This window comes from Eschrichtius robustus, chromosome 11 (assembly GCF_028021215.1).
Source record: "Eschrichtius robustus isolate mEscRob2 chromosome 11, mEscRob2.pri, whole genome shotgun sequence".
NCBI classification, from domain to species: domain Eukaryota; kingdom Metazoa; phylum Chordata; class Mammalia; order Artiodactyla; family Eschrichtiidae; genus Eschrichtius; species Eschrichtius robustus.
Genome location: NC_090834.1, coordinates 822,026 through 839,631, shown reverse-complemented (window position 1 = coordinate 839,631; position 17,606 = coordinate 822,026). Strand labels below are relative to the sequence as shown.

The 17,606-nt window shown below is 58.8% G+C and overlaps 1 protein-coding gene across 1 annotated transcript in view; it reads right to left on the bottom strand.

Moving 5' to 3' along the window:
• The window catches only part of IGSF9B (immunoglobulin superfamily member 9B), a 41,296-nt gene that overhangs the window by 934 nt on the left and 22,756 nt on the right, over positions 1-17,606 (bottom strand). The window contains exons 13-19 of the mRNA XM_068555884.1: positions 16,261-16,436; positions 14,945-15,171; positions 14,118-14,202; positions 12,154-12,315; positions 11,850-11,895; positions 9,638-11,287; positions 2,237-2,358 (exon numbers count right to left, since the gene is read on the bottom strand). Of these exons, the coding sequence (XP_068411985.1) occupies positions 2,237-2,358; positions 9,638-11,287; positions 11,850-11,895; positions 12,154-12,315; positions 14,118-14,202; positions 14,945-15,171; positions 16,261-16,436 (2,468 nt within the window). The remainder of the gene's footprint in view (positions 1-2,236; positions 2,359-9,637; positions 11,288-11,849; positions 11,896-12,153; positions 12,316-14,117; positions 14,203-14,944; positions 15,172-16,260; positions 16,437-17,606) is intronic.

Here is a 17,606-nt window from a genome sequence, read left to right as displayed (position 1 = left end):
TTCTACTCTGAAGGAGTAACACCGAGGCGAGTCTTGAATTATGAACCTTCCACAGACCTGGGGGAGAAGTGTTCCCACAGTGTGAAAGCCCCAGGCCAAGAGCAAACGTGACCTGTTCTGGAGACCGAAGGAAGGCCATCACGGTAACGCAGAGTGAGCAGAGTCGGTGAGGCAGGAAGGGCAGGCAGAAGTCTGTTCTGATTGCACGGGGAAGCTTCTGGAGGGTTTTAATCAGAAGTGTGTGTGTACGTGTCCATGCGTGTATGTGTGTGCACACTCCCGTGACTTTCTAAAAATCACTCTGGTCGCTGTGTGTTGAATACACCGCAGGAGCCAGGACGGAGGCAGGAGGGCCAGAGAGGAGGCGCTGCTCTGGGCAAGGTGAGAGATGGGAATGACTCGTAATTCAGCTTTAGCAATGGAGACAGAAAAAAGTGGTCACATTCAGGATGTGTTTTAAAAGTTAAGTCAACAGACCTTACCAGATGGACTGGATGTAAGACGTGAAAGGAAGAGGGTCAAGGATGAAGTAACCCTGAGCAACTGGGCAGGTAGGAGTGCCTTTTATGAAACTGGGGAAGAACCGAGGAGAAGCACATCTGGGTAATCAGTAACTCTATTTTGGACACGGTAAAGGCTTCCAGAACATCCAGCTGCATATGGAGCAGGCACCTGGAAATATGAGACTTGAGCTCATGGACAAGATCTGGGCTAAAGACGGGGGGCATTTGGAGTTGTGAACATATGACAGGGAACAGGACCGCTGCAAGCAGAACAACAGAGAATACAGGCATCTCGTGGGACTTCTTTGCAAAAAAAAAAGAAAAGGATAATAGATAAATGATAGGTAGGTAGGTATGTAGACGGGTCTTAACCTGAAATGGGCTTAAATGGTTTGAAGATTCAGCTTTGGGCTCTTAATTTCTCTCCCAAAACCTAAAAAATTCATTTTCTTTCTCTCCACCTCAGTATTCCAACCTATAAACTAACAGGATAATAGTACCACCTGAAGGCTAAGTGAGAACTAAGTACTCACTGCCTCCCAAAGATTCAAGGGCCTCTGTGTATCACTCTTCCATAACCCAGCCTCTGCAGAAAGTTGCGCTCTGGTAGATAAGAAAGACTGGCAAGGAAGCTGTGCAGTGGTCTTCTTGGACGGCCTGTCACAGCACTTCTAAAACCACTGGTAAAAAGAGAGCACGTGATAAATATTAGGGAATTTTCTAAGTCTGAAAAAGGGCTGAATTATTTTTGCACTATATTAGAAGCTACCTATCGCTGCTGGATAAACATCACACATTTCAGTAGTGGTGTCCGTTTTATGAAATAAGGCAATTTCACTCTATCTCATGGAGAAAAGTCTGGCCAGCCCGCAGAGGCTGAGTCCATGCCACAGTGACCCCTTAACACTGAGTAGGACCCCAGAATTTCATGTCCAACCAGAGGCTGAAATGATAAAGAGGAAATATTTAAGGAGATAGGGATATGTCCAAGGCATATGGCAGAATGAGAAAAAAAAGTACTATTTATGTTGTTAAAAACTACAGGGGACTTCCCTGGTGGCGCAGTGGTTGAGAATCCGCCTGCCAATGCAGGGGACACGGGTTCGATCCCTGGTCCAGGAAGATCCCACATGCCACGGAGCAACTAAGCCTGTTCGCCACAACTACTGAGCCTGTGCTCTAGAGCCCGGGAGCCACAAGTACTGAGCCCGTGTGCCACAACTACTGAAGCCCGCGTGCCTAGAGCCCGTGCTCCGCAACGAGAAGCCACCGCAATGAGAAGCCCGTGCATTGCAACGAAGAGTAGCCCCCGCTCGCCGCAACTAGAGAAAGCCCGCACACAGCAACAAAGACCCAACGCAGCCAAAAAAAAAAAACAAAACAAAACAAACAAACAAAAAAAACACTAAAACAATGCCATGTATTTTCTAAAGGTGTATGCACAGAAGGGTTCTGAACACACACCCCCCCCCCCCCAAGAAGGATGGTTCCCAGGCTGGATGAAACGGAACTGGGAGGATGATCAGAGACTTTTAACCTTAGTTTCCTCATTTTTTGGTATGAAAATTCTATTTGTGTATTACTTGACAATTAGTATTTAAGAGAAGCAAAGAACGAGATAAGCTGGAGGAGTCGATTGTGCAGAGGACCCAGGGCTGGGATCCTGAGCCAGACAAGTCCATAGCGGCAGGTCAGGGTGGGAAGAGAGGAGCAGGGTGCTTCTCGACATTTACCGGATCGTTTCTTTGACTTCGAGGAGCCCTTGGATGACTTTTTGGGCTTCTTTATCCGTTGGTATTTCAGAGCCTCCAGCCTCTCAGGTACAGCAGCATTCCCAGGCGCAGGTGGATGTGTCCTGGAAGGGACAATTGGAGAGGCACAGGTCAGCTCCCGGACGAGAGAGCTTTGGAAGAGGAGCTGGAAGAAAGCCAAGTAGCTGACCCAGAGGAGACAGAGCACAGCTCTACGGAGTCCCAGGTGCCCGCGACGGCTCCTTGACACCTGCCTTCCTGCTGCTCCTGGAAGAGAGAACCCCAACGGGGAGCTCCAGCAGTGGGAGGCCGGCTGCAGGTGGACACCGATCTGCAGAGCCATCAGATGACCTAGGAAAGGGGGAGACGGGCTTGAACGGCGAGCCCATCACATGGCACTCAAGCTGGGGCAAGGAAGTCGGAGAAAGAAGCAGCTTTGACGTCTGAAGTGTGTGGATCGTCACGGTCAAGACCTTGCAATTAAAAGTAAAGGGCAGATTAAAGGAGGGGGAGAACCCCCCCACCCCACTGACTGTCCTCCTCCGGGAAAGACAAAGCCGGGCCGCCTGGACGGGGACCCGATGCCCAGTGACATCATCCCCTCCATCGCCAAGATGCAGGCAGAACCCCGGCAGCCAACAGCAGCTAACAGCTGTCGTCCACCAACATTTCAGCAGCAGACTGGGCTCAGGCTTCATCAGTCACGTGAGAGAACAGAAGAGGATGGAAGTGGGTTGTGACAGTGAGAGTGTCCAAATCAGGCAGGCTTGCAAAGCCCGTGACATCCGCAGCAGGTATCCAGTGGACCCATATTTTAAGATTCGACAGAGAAACCAAAGGTTATGGGAGAGGAGACCAGCTACGTCAGCATCTCCTTCTGCCCCGGTTGTCGAGTGGGTGTAGCCATTTGCCTAACAGAGCAACTGCATGGTTAGGACAACGGCAACAACTTAACTGGAGCCTGTGCCGCCCAGGTGACAAAGGGGCCCAAAGAGAGCTGAGACGATGGACTGTCTGTGACAGTCTGCACTTACTGGAGAGAACTGTTCAAGGGTCATAAAAGAAGAAAATCTAGAAGACATGGATCAATGCCATTTCTTCTCAAAGTAACCCAAACTTGGACCCTGAGGAGTAAGGGGGGGAAGGGAGAGACAGGTCACTCTTTCTTTCCCTCCAGTGCTGGCATTAGCACGCCATCAGGGAAGCAGGGACACTCCAGGACCCTGGTGGATGGGGGCGAGTCACTCTCCCTCCATCCCCACACCTCCCTCTTCCATCTCCCTCACAATCAGTGGTGGGTAAATTCTGATAGGAGGGAGTAGGACAGCCAAGCCTGTGAGGGGAAAAAAAAGTCCCCAGTGGTGAGCAAGCAATCTAAGGTTTAAAAAATAAAAAGAGGGGTGGGAAGACTACAGCCGCATCCCCCCCAACATCAGATATCTCTGCAGGGACGAGAAAGAAAAACATACAGACTAATTGTAGATAAGCCTCTGGTTCCTGGGGTTTCTTGCACTAACTGACAGTGAAGCAACCTACATCTTCTTTGATGGATGCCATCATTCCATCGTCCTTTAGTAGATAAAGCATGGAGAGGCTCCTCCCAAGTTCAGGTCAGAGACGTATTAATTTTCAACAGCCCCCTAAGAGCACAGAACTAAGAACCCAGCTACATGCACACACGGTCTCAGAGAGAAGGAGTCCAGCTCACCACTGGAGGTCGGGTCTTCACCCCGAAGATCTGACTGCCAACTCCCCCTTCCTTCCTCTTTCACAAACCCCACAGCCTACCCATGGACCCTGCACAGCAGCAGTTGGAAGGAAACTTGGGAGGCAGACAAAGGTTGGAGATGGCCAGGGCACGAGGGAGCATGACTTCCCAGAGCTGATGCCACGTCCTCACCCCCCGCTCATCCTGGACTAAGGCTTCTTCGTGCTGCCTAGAAGGAAAAAGACATGAATCCACAGCTCAGTTCATCTGCCTCCCGGTCCTGGCCAGCGTCATCCGAAAGGCCATACAAATGAATGGTGTACAGTCTGAGGCGGCGCATGACAAGCAAGTGGACCCAGGATCCAGTAAGCAAACAACGCAGTTCAGGGTGACCCTCTGGGCATGAGAGAAGTGGGTACAGGGTGCCCCCGGAAACTCCTAGGGATTCTCCAAGCCAGCTGAAACTTCCAGGGACAACGTTATTATTACAAGCAACATATTACTACTATTATCACTTTTATCATACAGCATTTACTTACCACTTACCATGCCAGGCACTGATCTATGTTCCCTGCAGTAATTTTCTTTAACCCTTACAACATCCCTAAGAGGCAAATACTGTGTTGACCCCACTTTTCAGATGGAGAAACTGAAGTTAGAGAGGTTAGGCAGTTTGTCTTATAATCCAGTTATCACGGGATAAGAGCCAGGACTCTCAACATCAGATAAACTGCGTGTCCAGCTTCTTCCTCAGGGAAGCAGGTACAGAAGCTACATGGAAGGAAAACACTGCTTTCGCATTCACCTGAGCAATCAGCCTGCCCTGCACGCACTCGCTGCCACAGTCACTGACATTCTCTGCTTCGGTGGCAGAGCCAGAGAAGACAGACCAGGGAGGGAGAAAGCTGGCTCAAGTGATGCCCTCAGGCAATGATTCCCGAGCAGCAACAATCCACTGAGGGGGGTGGGGGGAAGCCAGTTTTCCCTTGTGAAGCAGCCGAGCTCCAGCTCTTCCAAGACACCTGCTGTCCACCTGTTCTCGCGTTTGGCTTGGTGCTCAGGGCTCAGATGCACGACCCGAGAAGGCTCCCCAAGGCACTGGAACACTCTCCCGGTACAGGAGGCAAAAAATAAAAGCAAGGGTCTGGAAGGACGGGAGGTGCAGGGGAGGGGGCAAAATGGGTCTTTATATTCAGCTAATTATGTAGAAAAGTCGCATGAAATGTGTCCCAGCAGACTGGAATCAAACCACCTCCCTTCTCTGGGAAGGGGGAAGGGGGACCATGTCCCCTATCAATGCCAAGCCCCCCAGGGGACTTGCAGGTGCCGATGACATTCAGACAGTAGGAAGCTGGGTAAAGCAGCTCCACCCCATCCCTGGAACAAGGGCAGCAGGTCGGCCAGGGCTGACCAGTGGGGTGCCCTCCAGGGAGGTGAGGCCGGAGCTCTCTTTCCAGTCAGCCCCAGTTCTTCCAGAACACACAAGAATTCGGCAAACTTGGACCCCATCCCCCAGAAAGTACGAGCATTACTGAAAGGTGAAGGCCTGAAATTAAAGCGCAGGGGCTTCTCCGGAGCGTGTTCCCCATGAACCCCAGTTCTCTGTCCCACAGGTGTTTCTTTGTGGTTCACACCTACCAAAGACAGCCTGAAATTGACCTTAACACTCTCTTTTTCTCTCTCTCACGTGTTATAAAATCCATACAAAATCCAAATCACAACCATATAGCCCCAGAGGCCTTAGCTGCGTTATATCTCTATGCTCACCCAGAGCAGTGGAAGACAGACACAGCCAGGTTCAGAAAGGCAAACCACAGGGCAGGACAGTCGAAATCCTCCGGACTTTTCCTGCCCTCCTGCCCCAAGAGCTGGCCGTTACCCCCCAGCGGCTGCTGTGCCCGGTGACAGGCAGGGCAGTGATGAAGGAGCACTTCCTTCCTCTCCTGAGCACACACTCTGATGTCTGACTACAGGACTGGGGTGGAGACCGAGGAAACCCACTCACATCCACGGTGTAGCCAGGACATGGGTGAACCCACCCTCTGTCACAGCACAGCCAGCCAGGAGTTCGGAGATCGGTGCCCACCAGCTGCGCCCACAGACAGCCCCCCTCTGGTGGGCCCAGTGTGTGGCCTCCGAACTCGGGAGAGGCTTTTACCAACGGGACCTCCTTCCCAAGGTTCACCCAGTACAAGGGGCCCCAGCACGCTCCCAACCCACCTGCCTCATGGAGGCCAAGGTCAGTATGAACAGGAAAGGGGATCAGAGGGGATGCAAGAACAGGGCCGCTACTGGTGTCAGACGGGGAACTGAGAGCCCCATCCACAAAGGGACAGGTCCGAGAAGGGAGCTGGGAGGAGGAGGAAAGGGGAGAGGAGGAGGGGCGGGGCGGGGAGTGCAGGAGCAGGAACGGGAGAGCGAAGGAAGTGGGAACAGAGCAAGGACACACGTAGACGAGACGAGTCACACCTTCTCCAACGACACCCAGCGGGGACACGTGCAAAGGCAGAGTGAGGGGGGCGTCCGAGGAGGAGCCTGGCTCCTGCAAAGGCCCAGCAGCCTCCACCCAGAGCTCTCAGCAGGCAGCACGGTGAGGGCCTGACTCCCCAAGGCTGGAGAGCTGGCCGGCCCGGGCGGAAACCATCCCGCATCGCGCCCCTGGTTTCTGGGTTTACCACAGCAGTGAGAGGACACTCAGCAACCCCCCCGGTCTGGCAGGTGGGGACACCGGGGAGGGGGTCACAAACGAGAACGGGGCCCGGGCCCAGGCACTTTCCCGGAGTGGAGTGAGAGCTGGGCCTGGAGTCATCACTCCTCTGGGGGCAGCAGGGGGGTCACAACCGGGGGCAGGGAGGACAGCAGGAAGGTGGAGGGCGGTCCCATCACTGTCACCCCGTTGGCCGCTCATAACTACGCTGTCCCTGGTCTCCCCGAGCTCATGGCTGTGGCGTGGCACCCGGCCAGCCTCACACAATCCCGCAACCTCTGGCTGCAGACACTCTCATAGCTGCAGATCATGAGGAGATGGCACGGCCGTCCTGTTTATGGGAGGCCATCCTTACGACTAGAGGAGACGGATGGTCCTGAGTTAGGACCGTGAGCCCTCCTGCCATCTCCAGGTGGGGAAGGGATGCAAGACTTCAACCCGGGAAGCCAGAAGCGCCCAGAGGAGGCTCCCACTCCCATCTGAGTGCCTGGTGCCTGCACTTGCTTGTTGCCAAGCACGGGACGGGCGTCCGCGGCAAAAGGAAGCACCTTGTCAGCTGCCGTGACACTGAGCAGGCCTCAGGTGACCACAAAAACCTCTCAAAGAGACTTGGCACCCCTCTGCTGTCAAGGTCCTGAGACCTCCACCTGGAAGAGGAGTCGCCCACGTGGACAGCAGAGCTGCCTTCTGCCCGGGGGCCTGTCCTCTCCTCCAGCGGAGCTCCTCCAAGACCCCTTCCCGGAGCTGTGGCCCAGGGAGATCAGGAGTGGCTACTGCAGGGGCCTTGAGAGCAACGTGAGCCCGCGGGCGAGGTCCACGCCTCAGTCCTGTGACAGCCAACAGGCTGCAGGGCAGGCTCAGGAGTGGTGACCTCTCCCTGCCCCTGCCCCAAGAGGATGACAGGTGGCCTCGTCCTGAGAAAGACCCGGCTGGTGAGGAAAGGAGCAGGGCCATAGCCCAGCCCCGTGCTCCTGGGAGGACCGATCATCAGTAGGATCCCAAGAGGACAGTGAGGGAGCGGCCACCCCAGGGGAAGATCTGCACCCAGGGGGCTTAGGGAAGAAGGGGGTCTCTACGCCTGCTACTGGGGAAACCGGGCAGAAAGGGGCCGGTGCTCCGAGACACCACGTGCCCAGCCAGGTTTCCAAGGTGCAGAGGTGCAAAGCGCTCGTAGGCATTCTAGGCCCCTCAGGGTGCATGCAGGGCCCCAAGGGCTTCTGTGGGAAGCTCTGGGCAGCAAGATGGCGAGGTGTCTGAGTGCAAAAACTGCAGGGAGGCTCTGGGAGGGGCTCAGAAGCTGCAGCGAGGCGGTGCGAGCGAGGCCCGGCAGCTGTGGCAGCAGCAGGACGTGGGGACCCAGAAGCCGCGCGCCATCGGAGCAGAGGCTGCCGCCCCACAGAGGGGTGAGGGCTGCGGTCTGGATTCCCCTGTGGAGGAAGCGCTGGCCCTGCGGAAGCCCGTCCGCTGGTCCGCCCCCTGCCCACCCACCCAGCCGGAGCTCCCTTACCTATTGAGCTGAAGAGAGGCTTGTCTCGACAACACTGCCCAGATAGCTGAGATCAATCAGAAACAAAGCGGTTATCAACACGGGTGCGAGGGAACCACCCACGCACACCCAGAGGGAAGGGGAGGAGCACGGGGACCAGAGAACCGACAAGCGACAAGCGAGGCCAGAGAATGGGGTGAGGAGCAGTAAGGAGAGAGACAGAGACCCAGACGGCACGATGGGACGAAGCAGATGAGGGCTGCACAAAGCACAGACGACAGGGCACAGCCCCCCGCATCTCCTGCACAGACAGCACGCAGCTCTCCTCCACCTCCCGAGCCCGCTCCCCACCTGAGCCAGGGTGGGAGGTGAGGCTTGTGCTTCCAGGTACCAGAGTGGGGGGGAGTGAAGCGGGCAAGGGAAGGGCGCTGGGCTCCCTCCTCTCGACCTCCTCCCGTCTGCCTACCACCAGGCCAGCCTCCTCTGGACTCTGCTCCCCTGCACAGGCGGCCACATCAAGAAGAGACCAAAGGACGGAACCGGGGCGGGGGGGGCAGGAGGGATGGGGGACTACGGACGGTGCAGGCTCTTCCCAGCAAGTCGGGCCAACCCAAAGAAGATGGAGAAGGAAGAGAGACGGACAGAGGACGGACTTGGGAGGAAGTAGTGGGAGGAGGAGGGAGGAGAGCAGAAGAAAGACCAGAGAGAAAGAACACGGGCAGGCGTCCAGGCTGACTGGTACCTGGCACACCAGCTGCTACAGTTTACAGTGGGCTCCCCCAGGCCGGCTGATCGCAGGGGCTTGTCTGTCTGTCTGTCTGTCTGCAGCTCCCTGCGAGGCACACAGGTTGGGGTGGGGTGTGTGGCTCGGGCACACGGTTCAGAGGCCTGAGATTTTGCTCCCAGCCTCCAGGACGCAGCCTCCAGGGAGGCTGGGGGGCCAGGTGGAGGGGGGAGGCGGCACGCACTAAGCTGCCTAAGGGCAGGAGGTTGGGGACGGGAGCCTGCTGGTCCAGGGAAGTCAGGCCCCAGGGTCCTGCTTTCAAGGAGGAGAGGCTGAGGTAGAAAAGGAGGCTGGATACAAGGTCTCTGGGCCAACCCTGGAACCACCCAAAGCCAGGCTCACGGGGACATGGTGGGCTCTCCACTCCAGAAGGCCCCGGGGGACCACTCATGGGGACACACCACAACCCCCGCCCCCGGCCATGTCCTCTCCCCGGCCCCCGGATGGCCTCCTGAGAGCTCTGGGCTGGGTGGGGAAGATCCCTCACGCCCCTGGCAGGGTACCTGGGCAGGTAAGCCACACCCCCACCCCAGTGACCGCGCCCTGCCTCTGCCAAGACCAGCGCTCCTCTCCCGAAGGGATGCTGCAGCGTGTCCCGACAAGCCCTGTCAGTCGGTGGATGGAAGGGCGAGGGCAGGGGAGGGAGGGGAGGAAGACGACCAGGCGGAGGTGGGCAGGAGAGGCCGGCTCACACTCACCCTGCAGCAGGTAACGGCGGCGGGGGGGGCTCCGGTCTGAGCAGCTCCTCCCCCGCCCTCCGAGGGGAAGGCGTCTGTCCAAATACATCCAAGTGGTCCACAGGCCCCGCGGGGCCCGGCGGAGGGGAGGGGTAGCCCGTGGCCAGAGTGGTGAAGCCCACCGTGGGCCGGTAGCTGGGGCTGCCGCTGCGGCTGCTCTGGGACGGGGAGCCCGTGGACGGCGTGGACTTGCGCGAGAAGCTGACGGCAGCCGGCGGCTGCAGGGCGCTCTCCGACGCCTCGGCGGGCTGCAGGAGGCCGGGGCGCGGCCGGGCCCGCGCGGCGAGCTCGGGGGAGCTGGTCCGCGAGCCGAGGGGGCTCTGGGTCAGAGGCGAGAGCCGGGAGGGCTGTAGCACCACTTGATGTAAACTGGGCTCGGTGCGCCTGGCCTGCCGGGGGCTGGGCCGGGGCCGGGGCTGAGGCTCGTACCACGGGGTGTCCAGGCCCAGCGTGCTGGGGCCGCCGTGCGCCCCCGGCTCGGCAGGCTCGGGGTAAGGCAACACGGGTATGCCCATGCCTTGGCTGGTGTGTCTCAGCTGCCCTTGGCTCACCAGAGGTTGCACAGGCCTGTCCTGCCACTTGGCGGCGGGGGGCACTGGGGCAGGGCCTCTGCCCGGCGCCTTGCCAGCCCAGCCCGTGGGCGCCTCCAAAGACAGGATGCCCGGGTAGGCTGCGGGCACCTGCAGGGAGGCGGGCGGCAGTCCTCGGGGGAGGCTGGCCGCAGGCTGCAGACTCTCGGCCACATCACACGGGTGCAGCTGGTGGGGGAACATCACGGCCGGGGTCTCCAGTCCCCCAAAGGGGAACTCCGGCCGGCCCCAGGGCTCTGGGGAGCGCCCGCCGGTGGGGGTCTGAGTCAAGGGCAGCGTACTGTTGGAAGCGTTCTCTCCGTTCTCCTCGGGGATGGTGGCGTGGCCGAAAGGCCCCTCGGCGTGCAGAGGTGGCGAGGACATGACAGAGCTCAGGGGGCTGCCCACCTCCGGCATGTAGAAGGGGGGCGGCTCCACCTCCCCAGGGCTGCTGCTGCTGAGGTACCCGTAATACTGGCCGTGGTGGAAGGGCCGGGGGGCGGGCGGCCTGGCTTGGCCAGTGGCCTGGAGCCGGCCCTCCAGGCCGCCGGGGCCCTCCAGGCTGCGGGGCTGGAACCGAGGGCTGTATGCTGGTGGTGGCAGGTAGGACTCCTGGCTGGATGACAGAGGGGTCAGCTGGGACTTGAGGGCGGCCACAGACGCGGGCACCAGCGGGTCTTCATTCTCCTCGTCCGACTGGCGGAACTCAGGGTACATGTCGGTCTCCTCCGCAAAGGGGAAGCCCTCGATGCGCCGAGCCTTAGCAGAGGGCTCCGCCTCGGAGGGGTCCATCACGAAGCGGCCGTCGGGGCCCCTGCTGATGAGCTCGATGGGCGTGGTGGCCTCCGCCTCGGCCTCCGCCTTGGCCACGCTGTACTTCTTGCTGCTGATGGCCCTCTTGGTCTTCTTGTACAAGGACAGCTCCTTCTCCCGCACGGGGCTCAGCATCCTCTTGGCCGCCGGCTGGCCCTGGTCGTCGGAGGACTCGGACGGGGCGCGGAGCGTGCGGATGCTCTCGGGGCTGACCTTGCCGGAGGACAAGCTGGGGACAGGGAGAGAGCAGGAGGCGTGAGGCGGCTCAGAGGACACTACTGCTTTCCGTTCTCCCTCCAAAGCACCACAAGCGCCTAGGAGGACGCTCGTGAGGAGGAGGAATGCTGGTGGGCTGCGTGTGCCGGCGAGAAAGACTCTGGCCGACTCTCCACTACCAACTGTCTAGGCGTGTGCTGTCCACTTTCCAAACGGACGCCTCGTTTCCACGTTTATTCTGCCTGCTCCTATGTTTGCTACCTCTCCCCGGCCACACCTGCAACTTCACTCCCAGGCTGCTCAAGGAATGCAAGCTCATTTTAAGAGTTACTTAAGCAAAAGGCACATTAAGAAGATACACCTGTTAGGACGGAAAAAATCAAAGAAAGAAACAGCTTGTCTACTATTCTGGGTCATCTACACTACTGCTCCCCCACTTAGCGCGGACAACTTAAAATTACCATGCAGGTCAATTAAGGGAAAAGAGCTTGGAAACACTGTCACGGGGCGGAGCGAGCCCTCCACCCTCCACCCCAGACGGCCGTACCCTGTCTCTCTGGGGCTGGACCACTTACGGAGACTCCAGGCTCTTCCTGCAGTGCGTGATGGAGAGTGGAGGGTCTGGAGGGAGAAAGAGGGGAGCCCGCTGAGGCCTGACGCCACACAGCCCTCCCCAGCTGTCAGCAGGGCCCAGAGCAAAGCCCCGCAGGGAAGCAGCACCCTAGCATCTGGCACGTCCGGGTCCAGGATCACGTGCCCCCACCGGGTCTGCCTCCACCCTCGTTTGGGTCCCAGCCGACTCTCCCACCATCAAAGCAAGTCCCGTCGGCAGCTCTGCCCACGAGGTCCCAGTTTCCCTGTTTTCAAGGCGACACCTACCTTTCTTGCGCTTGAGCTTCCGCTTGCGCTGCTTGTTGACAAAGCAGGCAGCCAGGGTGCTGAACAGGATGGCCGCAGCCAGGAAGCATATGGTGGCCACGATTCCAGCCAGTACCGGCCGAGCCAGGCCATCCTCGGTCAGGTCCGGCTGCGGGAAGATGTCTGGGGGGATAGGGGGAGAGTACGGGTTAGACCCTCCCTCCCCAGGGCCCCAGGTGGTTCCACAACTGTGTAGGACAGACATCACTAAGGCTCCGCCCTAAAGATGAAGAGGTGGCGTGGCGGGAAGACAGAAGAGAGGGCGTTTACAGAGCCGAGGAATCGCTACCTGGCTTGTGGAGAGGAAACACCATCTGTTATCTCTTCCCTGTGGGACGCCAGCTCTGTGATGGTCTGCGCTGGCCCAGCACCTTACCAGCCACCCTCACCTACCAGCACGCTCTACACGGAACCCGTGACTAGCTGACTGGACACTGCAGGGGCCTAAGCGTCACACGGGCATCGTGACTCCCACCAGCCTCTCTACAGGACCAGGGCCCAGAGGGTGAAACTCTGCAGCAGCAGCGGGGCTGTTGCCCCAGAACGCAGGTGCCCCTTCCTAACCATCACGGTGCAGGCAGGCAACTTCCGCAGGGGGTCAGCACATCCTGGTCCCCACAGGGGTGTGCTGGCACGGATAGGGGCATCAAACAACGTCCCTGTTCTACAGGCAGAAGTGAGCCTCACTTGGTGCCCAGGTTCGCAGAGCTCAGAGTGACAGCCAAGACTGGACCGGTCCACTGCGTCACTTGTCACCTGACAGTTGTGTTAGTAAGTGCTGCTCTGCAGGCTCATCAAAGGCGAAGCCTACGTATCTTGATACATTTGGCCAGAATCCATTGCCATGTCGATGACAGCGATGGATTAAAACAATCCAGATCATGCTGACTGGCTGAGTAGCAAATGAGGGCTCAGCCTTTGGAAGTGGGAGGCTTCAAGACAGGGAACCCTGAGGTAGCTGCATCCTTGTTTACCACGGGAACCTCCCGACTACCGGGAACCAGACATAAAGCCACCGAATGCAGAACAGTTCACGAGAGGCACCCCCAAACCCTCAAGTCCTCTCTTCTAGCTTGGCTGCAGCTCTCTTCCCTGGAGGGAAGCCAAGACAGAAGTACGTTTGTCTCTGCTGCTACAGCAGGCACCTCCGTGTAGAAAAAAACAGCTCCACAGTGCCTAGTACACGCGACAGAAGTCACAGCCGCTCCCCCCCGGGCTTTCTCGCCCGCCCACCCCCGCCCTCCCCGCTGCCCCCGTATCTCTCCCAGGCCCGAACACGAGCTTCTCGGCCCAGGTCTCGCCCACTGGCTCCGAGGGTCTCTGCAGGCGCTGCCCGAGGACGTGAGCCACTGCTGGATCACTAAGCAAAAATCTCTTCCCAAACCAAGGGAACCACTTCTGGGGGAGGGACCTGCTACACGTGAGGGAGTGTAGCTGGAGAAAGAGGAACAGAAATGGGACCAGGGCCAAGAGAAAGAAAGATACATGGAGAAAATGCTGGGGAGTTGGCTTTATTTAGCCTGAAAATATCTACGGAGAGGAAGGAATGGAGGAAAACACCACCAAACAGCAATTTTCCAAATGAAACGCCCTAATCACGAAGCCGTCTTAACGAGAGGCGCCAGTAAATACTGCTGACCTGCTTCTGTCTCTTTGCTCCAACTCGCCCCCCGCCCCACAAGAGGATGACACTGGAGGAACAGAAATGTTATAGCAAAAGGGCTTAAGTCCTTTTTGACCATTCTAACAAGAGCCTTAACTGGATTTCTTTCTGTGGTTACCTTATAGAAACGGTCATGAACGCAGCTCTTTAGATGGAGAAATCCTACCCACCTGGCAGGCTTCAGCTGGCGCTCTCCCTCTACTTCCAGCTCAGCCTCTTCCCACAAGAGCTGTTCCACAGACGCCGCCCCTCCCCCAAGTACCTGTGCTGGAGACACCGGCGATGTTGCTGGGCTCGCTGATCAGATCCTGCATGACAGCCAGGACCCGGAACTCGTACCACGTGTCCTACAGCCCCAGGGAGGACACCCCATCGTCAGCCAAGCGACCTGGACCTGCGGCAGCCGCCCATCCTCCCCCCACCCCAGCTCTGCGACTCGGAGTATCTGCCGATTTCCATGGGATAAATAACTCCCACCGTGGCCGATTTCAAGCTACCAACGTGAGGTCACTGAAAGCAGAGTTGGGCAGAGATGCCACGCGGGCTCTCAGGAGCCGATCCCAGCTCCAGAGTATGCAGGGAAGGGAGACGGGAAGATGGGTGAGACAGTGGGCATCTGAGAAATAAGCTGCTGCCTCTCCAACTAGAGAGATATCCCGGTTTAAGGGGAGTCAGCTGGAAAAAAGTACCGCCTTCCCCTCCAGGGGCTCAGAATTGTTAAAGGAGGGACCCTACTCTGGGCAAGTGGAAGACAACCCTTCTGGGAAGCCTCTGCCCACATCAGACTCCAGCAGGGAGCTGGGCCCCCAGCCCACCCTGGCTCGTGTCGGCACCTGGAGACCCCTCAAGCGGGAACAGCACTCCCCGCGGCCACAGGGCAGGCCCTGAACCCGCGGGCCTCAGCTGCAGCGATCTGAGGAGGATCCCAAACCCTGGCCGGAGACCCGGGAGCACAGGAGTGCAGGTGTGGGACGGCACGCAGCCGGCCCACACACACCCGAGCTGGTCACTCAAAGCTTCCGGCGATTCTAGGAAGAGTCACGTCACTTCCGGAATTGAGAAAAGCAGGGAAAACGCTAGGCACCTCACCTGGGACAGGTCCCTGGCAAAGAAGTCCCCGTCAGTGCCGGGTATGGCGTCATCCAGCGTCTCCCAGCGCTCTCCGACGCGGAACTCCAGGATGTAGCGGTCGATGGGGAAGCTGTGGTTGGCAGGTGGGAGCCAGGACAGGAGCACACCCTGCTGGGTCCGGTTGGCTGTGAGGCACCTCGGTGGGGTAACCAGCACCAGGGGTTCTGGAGTTGTGACAGGGAATGCTGCGGGGGAGGGAGAGGTGATGGCGGGGGTGCCGAGGCCGCTGCAACCCCTCTACCCACACGTCCCTGTGGGGGCAGTGACCCAAGGGCGATGAGGGCCACATCCCCAGGGTGCAGGCATCAATTCAGGACACGTGTCCCATGAAGAGCCCTCCTGACCCAAGGGAAGGGGGCAGGGCAGGTGGGCCCGAGCCTCCTGACTCCATTTCCAGAGCACTTCTAACGACACACACAAGGGCATCAGATTCCGTGAAAGGAAAAGAGTCAGGAACTTCATGGAAGAAGGAAATGTAATTATTTTTTGAATAAGACAGTATCTTTGAAAAGATACTACAGGGACTTCCCTGGCGGTCCAGTGGTTAAGACTTCACCTTCCAATGCAGGGGGGTGTGGGTTCGATCCCTGGTCAGTTTCAACAAAGACTTTAAAAATGGTCCACATCAAATATATCTTAAAAAAGAGAAAAAGATACTACAAAACGTATCTTTCATTCTCTTCCAAGGAAGGAGGAACATCTTCCCTCAGCACTGCTGACTCCATCAGTTCCCCTCTGGCCCAGGTGGAAAAACAGGCCCCAGGGCGCGGGTCTCCGGGGCGGGGTGAGCCAGGCAAGAAAGAATGCGTGCGGGACAAGGTCAGCAGCCGACCTCTCTGGCCGCAGACAGGGGCCAAATGCAACAGCAGGCGGGCGGGGTGAGCCGCTGGGTCAGGAAGGAAGAGGCAGCCCTACGCCTGCCACCAGATGAGGCCGGGGGCCAGAGGAAGGGCGCAGCGGGAGTACAGGAGGAGGAGGAAGGACCCCCCCAACCCCCCGGGAGGCCACAGAAAGAGGCAAACATGGGGCCAACAAGGAATGATGGAACTGAAGCTCTTCCATCCATCTGAGGACACGTCAGGGCAGCCCACAGCGCTCAGACGGGGCACGAGGGCACCCTGGCCCGGACAAAGCACGCGGGACAGTAGGACAGACCCTTACTGGGAGGTCAGTGTTGGTCGTATGAGGCACTTAGCAAGGCGCCCGCATACAGCAGGCAGGAAACGTCTGCTCTCCATCCCAGCTCCTCCAGGAACATCCCGGCCTGGCCTCACCTAAAGTGTTCACAGTGACCAGTTCACTGAAGGCGCTGGTGCCCAGCTTGTTCTGGGCCAGGACGCTGAACTGGTATGCTGTCTCGGGCTCCAGGGCATCCACCAGCAGCCAGCTGGGTCCCGGAGGCACAGGCAGGGACAGCCAGTCATGGGGCCCAAACTGTGCCCGCTTCATCCTGCCCGAGAGAGAGAGGATCGGGGACAAGGGCGCGGGGTGGGTTACACTGGAGACTCGAGAGGGCACACAGGTGCTGGAGTTGGGGGTGCTGCCCCAGCCTCCCCAGGTTAGAGGTCAGGAACAGGTCACGACCCCCCAGCTGTGGCTGTGCCGGTGCCGGTCCCCATGAAGCCAGGTCCCCAGCCGCTACTGGTGCCTCTTCTCTGAAAAGGGACCCTTGGCGTTACTGATGCTCGAGATACTGGTCAAATTACCAATTGCATTCTGGGAGAATCTCACCCTGGTCAGAGCCCTAAGAGTGGCACAGCCCTGGGAGTGAGGACACTGGGAACAAGGCAGGTACCAAAGTGGGAAAGTGGGGATAAGCAGGACCAGGAGGAGGCCGGGTGCCCTTGGCCACCCAGCCTCCCGGGGACAGCCAAAGTGGGACCTGCGTGACCCCGGAGGCTCAATCTGTCCAAGCAGGCTTGAGTCACTGAGGAGGAGCTGGGCACAGGACAAAAATGACCAGCGCTTCCCCACGATGGGAACCAGGACCCCTAAGGCTTTCTGGGTTAGAAGTCACCAAGGAAGGCCGCGCTGTGGCTACAGAACACTGGAACCAGGGGTGAGGGTCGACCCTTGCTCTGCGGCCCACCTGACTCCCTGCCAGCCATGAAGCCAGCGCCCAGGCGCAGTGCCCGGCGCCACCACGGGGAGGACACATCGTCCTGTGGGATTGGCCACGCAATCCCTCAGCAGCCCGAAGACCCCCGCGGAGGCCAGGCCCCTGCAGGCTAAGGGCTCACGGCTCACAGCTCAAGCCTCTGCCCAGGGATCGGAGCGGAGGCAGCCGAAAGCCCAGCGAAGAGAAACCAGCGTGGGAAGGAGGCCTCCCCAGCCCCGTGACCGCCCTTCCCCCGCCCAGCACCACAGCAGGCAGCAGAGTGACAAAGCGAAGCAGAGCCGCAGGCAGCGAGGGAACCAGTCCATGCCCAGACCTTCAGCTCGGGCCTCCCCAAAGGCGGCCACACGCCCTGCCCTGGCCACGCAGCCGCCTGGCAGCGTCCCGCCTGCCCTGGGGAACAGGTGGGGATGGGAGCGGGCTCCGTTTCAACTCCGAGCCCCCCAAGCTCACCACCTAGGTCCAGTTGGCATCCATAACTCAGAACGCCTCGGTAATCAGAGT